Below are 4,244 nucleotides of genomic sequence, written 5' to 3'. Positions count from 1 at the left end.
GAAAGTGTTCAGCAAACACATTTCCCCCTAAGAGTGGTGACATTTCTGCAACCCTGGCAAATGTGATCTACAGAAAGCCTAAATAATTCTGCAGTGTTGGACAAGATGTCTGTCGTTGCAGACTGGAGATGTCTGGCATGGACAGAGCACAGAGCAACTCCCCAGCAGCTGGATATTTTTAGGAATTATCTTATTCTGACAAGTTTTGAAGTTTTGGGTTTTTCAGCTTGTAGGAAGGCCCCATGTTGCTTGACTGCCCCTCTGGAACACAGAGCCTTTCCTGGTATTTTCTGGTGCCTGCTGGGATGCTGGCTGGCTCCCTATGCCAGCAGCCTAGGTGCTAGGGAGAGTTGCACACTCTCCTTGTATCTGATGATTTCAGGCTCCTGAATCAGTGCAGGTCTGCTCTGATTGCTTGCAGGTATGGGAAGAAGAGGTGTTGCATTGCAGAAGGGCTGAAGAAAAGGAAAATATTTATTTTAAGTTCACAGCAATGTTGAATGGAACAGGAGCAGGGCCCAGGCTCTGCAGCAAAGCAGCCCTGGTTGCCTGAGAGTAGAGGCCAACAGGGAAATCTGTTCATCAGACTTTAACTCACTATCCTTTGCTGGCCTGGGAGTGTCATGCAGTGCTGCAGCCACTTTGCCCCATCACTGTTTGGAAGCACAGCACTGGGTTTTCCATGTCTGCACTTCCCTGGTGCCACCATTTCCTGTTGTGGTCTCTCTCTGTGCTGCTGCCCTTCCCATCAGCTCTTGAGCCCTGACTTTTTTGTTTTCTCCAAAGACAGGAGAAATCTACCTGATTTCTGGCTGGGTGGTTCTGCAGAGCAGAGATTTTTGGAAGACAGATTAAGTCTCAAAGAAGATCAGATGATGGAAACCAGTTTTAGAGTGGATATCAGAAAAAAATTCATTTTGGAAAGGGCTTTCAAACACTGGCACAGCTGCTCAAGGCAGTTTTGGAGTCCCCATCCCTGGAAGGATTTAAATGCCGTGTGGATGTGGCACTTGGGGACATGGACTAGTGGAAATTTTAGCAGTGCTGGGGGAATCGTTGGAGTTGAGGATCTTAGAGGGCTTCTCCAGTCTAAAGGATTCTGTGCTTCTGTGAATCAGGAGGGAAACTTTGTGCTTCAGCAACGAGGATGCTCCAGTGCAGGTGGCAGCGTGGCTCTGACCTCTGCTGCAAATGTCCACTGGGAAATCAAATCCCTTCCCTCCACCTTCCCTCTGTGCAGCTTTGCTAATTGTTCATGAGGAGTCATTACCAGGTCAGTCATCCTGGAGCCACCAATACCCAAGCCAAGACATCTAAAGGGCTTGCCCCAGCTTTTTCTGTATGAGTTCTGTGACTGATCTTACCAACAGAAGCACCTATGTCTATGGGAGAAGAGTTGAGAGCTTCCTCTCAAAGAGCAAAGTTGCCTTTTTTTTTTACCTTTTAGGGGGTATGAAGAAAATGCAAAAGTAAGAAAAATTATATTTGATAAGCAATAAAGTAAGTATTTTTCTTGGAACTGCATAGTGTATTTACAATTTTTTACATTGATCTCCACTTAGAGTTGTCTTAATTCACTGGGGAGCTCTCTTGTAATTCCTTCACTTTGCTAAGTCTGATCTGCTTTTAATTTTTTAAGGCAAATTTTTAGGAGGTTGGTTTTCTCATGTGCTATGGCTGGGCCAGGTGTTGGTTTGTACAGGACCATTTATTTAATGCTGATTAAGGTGGAGGTGAGCTGGGTGGAATGATGACTCTAACTGCAGAAGAAACTTTTGGGTTTTTTTCTCCTTTAATGGTCATATTTGTTTTATGTTAGGCCTCTGGGAGCTGTCGCAAAATTATTAGTCCCACTGAAAACTGTACATTTTTTCTCTCTTGATGAAAATTTTTATAGAACTCTCTAGGTATCACACTGCTGGGCTACCACTGATAGCTTCAGTTAGTGCTTTTGTTGTCTGCTGTTCCCTTGCAGGAGACACTTGATTTGTCTTGCCTGTTTTCAAGAATTATTAGTACTGGCTATAGTTACTCAAATCTTTTGATTAGCTAGAGACTTAAAAAAGCTGTTTATACTCTATTTTTTATGGAAGGCTTCAACTCTAGAAATTGCTTTACTAATTGATTTTAGAATGGATTTTCTTGTGGCTGAGGAATTAATGCCTGCAGTGGCACTTAGATGACAAATCCTTTCCAATAGCCATATTGTGCCTGGGCTTCACTGTTATTTTTAGGAAAACAAACAATATGTTTGGCATAACTAACTGCAGTTGTGGTTTTTCTTCACATATATGGTGAAAAAAAGCATTATTTTGCAGTAATTTTCCCAGTAACCTTGCATTTCTACTATTCAAATATTTCTCTAACGCTGTGCATGAGCTAAATTAAGCTGTTCATGAATAAGTTCTCCTAGTTTCTGTGTGCTTCATATTTCATTGACTGCTGTAGAGAGAAGGTCTTCAGACAGTTGTGTGTCACGTCCTGTGTTATTCTTCCTCTCTTTGTCTCTCTGCAGCAGCAGCCACAGGGGGATGTCCCTGATCTTGCAGTTTGCAGTGACCTTGGGAGACTGCTTTGGTGCTAGCATTAGTTTGCTGATATCATGGCTCAAAAGATGTCTTGGAAAAGAGGGGAGGAAGTAGGACCTAAATTTTACCAGAATTCCTGGAATGGCCTCCCATGTTTGAAAAAACTTAAACATCTGAACATAAACAACACCGTGTTTTTGTCTCCCAGGATGGAGTCATTCTTGGATGCTGTTCTAGGGGACATTTAGAGGGGTAGCAGATGCTGGTGCTGCTGGATTTTAGGTGATTAAGGCACAAATAATCCCATGAGCACAATGCAGGCTCACCTTCTTAAAAAGTGGTTTTTGGAGGTGGGATCCCACCTATTCAAAAATGCTCACATGGATCTGCAAAACAGCCCCACATCGGGAGGCAGAGAGGGCAGCTTCTGGTCTGAGTGTTTGTGGTTGCATAGTCCCTTTGGATTTTAAATCTTCACATCCCTTGGGTCTGTGATTTTAAACTGACCTGGTAAAACAACTTTAGAGTGAGGAAGCCTTTCTGTCAGGCCTTCTTCACAGATGTTTTGGCAAAGGTTCCTGAGAAAATCCTTCTTAGGGCAGTTGGAGCTTCCCTGCTGTAAGGATTTTGAGGAGGTATAAAGTGGCAGTGCTAACCTTTGATTTGTTAATTTCTCAAGGTCTAATGGGAAGGATCTGCTCCTCTGTGAAAGGCAGAGAAAGAACTGCCACCAGCAGTAAATGTTTATCCCATTCTTTACATGAAGTTTTTTTTATTTCCCAATGGATGTGTGTAGGGATCCAGACTTGCTATCCTGCAATCAGCAGGAGAGAGGGATCTTCAATTTGCAAGACAGAAAATTATTCAAGGAAAAGAAGAATGTTTGATCACTGCTAGCTAGTTGCTCTTCTAGTCTGATTAAAGCATATATATTCATTGCCTTGGCACTTAATGAGGAGCCAGGAGATGGCATCAGAAGTGCTACAGGAAGAGCTCTGTAAGAATATTTACCTGTGTGTGTTGTAGCTGTTAAGAGGTATTAAATGGGTTAGACATTGATGGCACACAAGAAAGGAAGAGAACAGTCTGTTTATTTCACTTTCAAATATACATGCTCTTAATTTGAAGTGCAGCTCTTGACTTAGTTCTTACATTATTTATTATTATTAGACACCAATGCCTTCTCAGCATATTTATTTTGTTAAATTACACCTCTGAAATTAAATGCAGCCTCTTGTCAGCTTTAATGTTCTTCTGCCTATTCTTATAATTATTATTGATAAGAGGTGACTTTCAAGTTAACAGCCAGCGGATTGATAAGGCAGCTGTTATTATGTTACCTGAGTGCTTTTTGGAAAGCTTAGCTCAAGGGCAAACCGTGATATCTCCAGTGTGGAATGCTGAATCCCCAGCCTGCATACTGCTGGCAAAAGTGGTGCTTGTGTGCTTTGCTGTGATTTCTGAAAAGCTGCCCCCAGTCTGCCCCCAGGCTGCAGAGTTGTGGGTACCTGCAATCAGTGACCGTGGCGGCTCTTGGGGCTGCACAGGGGGGTCCCCCCACTGTTAATTCCTGAGCCGTCAGAGGGTTTCTGCTCCCTTCGCTTCTGCTCTTCCCTCCTGCTCTCCGAGGCCCTTCTCCTCATCCTCAGGTAGTAGATACGGTTGGCTTCTGGGTGGGTGACTTGGCAGAGGGGCATTTTGTAGATGGCCGGGTTC

The 4,244-nt window shown here is 43.4% G+C and overlaps 1 protein-coding gene across 1 annotated transcript in view; it reads right to left on the bottom strand.

Moving 5' to 3' along the window:
• Positions 1-4,026: 4,026 nt before the first annotated feature.
• The window catches only part of LOC102032509 (urea transporter 2), a 16,294-nt gene continuing 16,076 nt past the window's right edge, over positions 4,027-4,244 (bottom strand). The window contains exon 9 of the mRNA XM_031059647.1: positions 4,027-4,244. This exon is cut by the window's right edge and continues 12 nt beyond it. Within this exon, the coding sequence (XP_030915507.1) occupies positions 4,043-4,244 (202 nt within the window). The 3' untranslated portion in view covers positions 4,027-4,042.

Source organism: Geospiza fortis, unplaced genomic scaffold (genome assembly GCF_000277835.1).
Source record: "Geospiza fortis unplaced genomic scaffold, GeoFor_1.0 scaffold488, whole genome shotgun sequence".
NCBI classification, from domain to species: Eukaryota; Metazoa; Chordata; class Aves; order Passeriformes; family Thraupidae; genus Geospiza; species Geospiza fortis.
The sequence above is the reverse complement of the archived record's forward strand: the minus strand, read 5'-3'. Positions and strand labels throughout refer to the sequence as shown.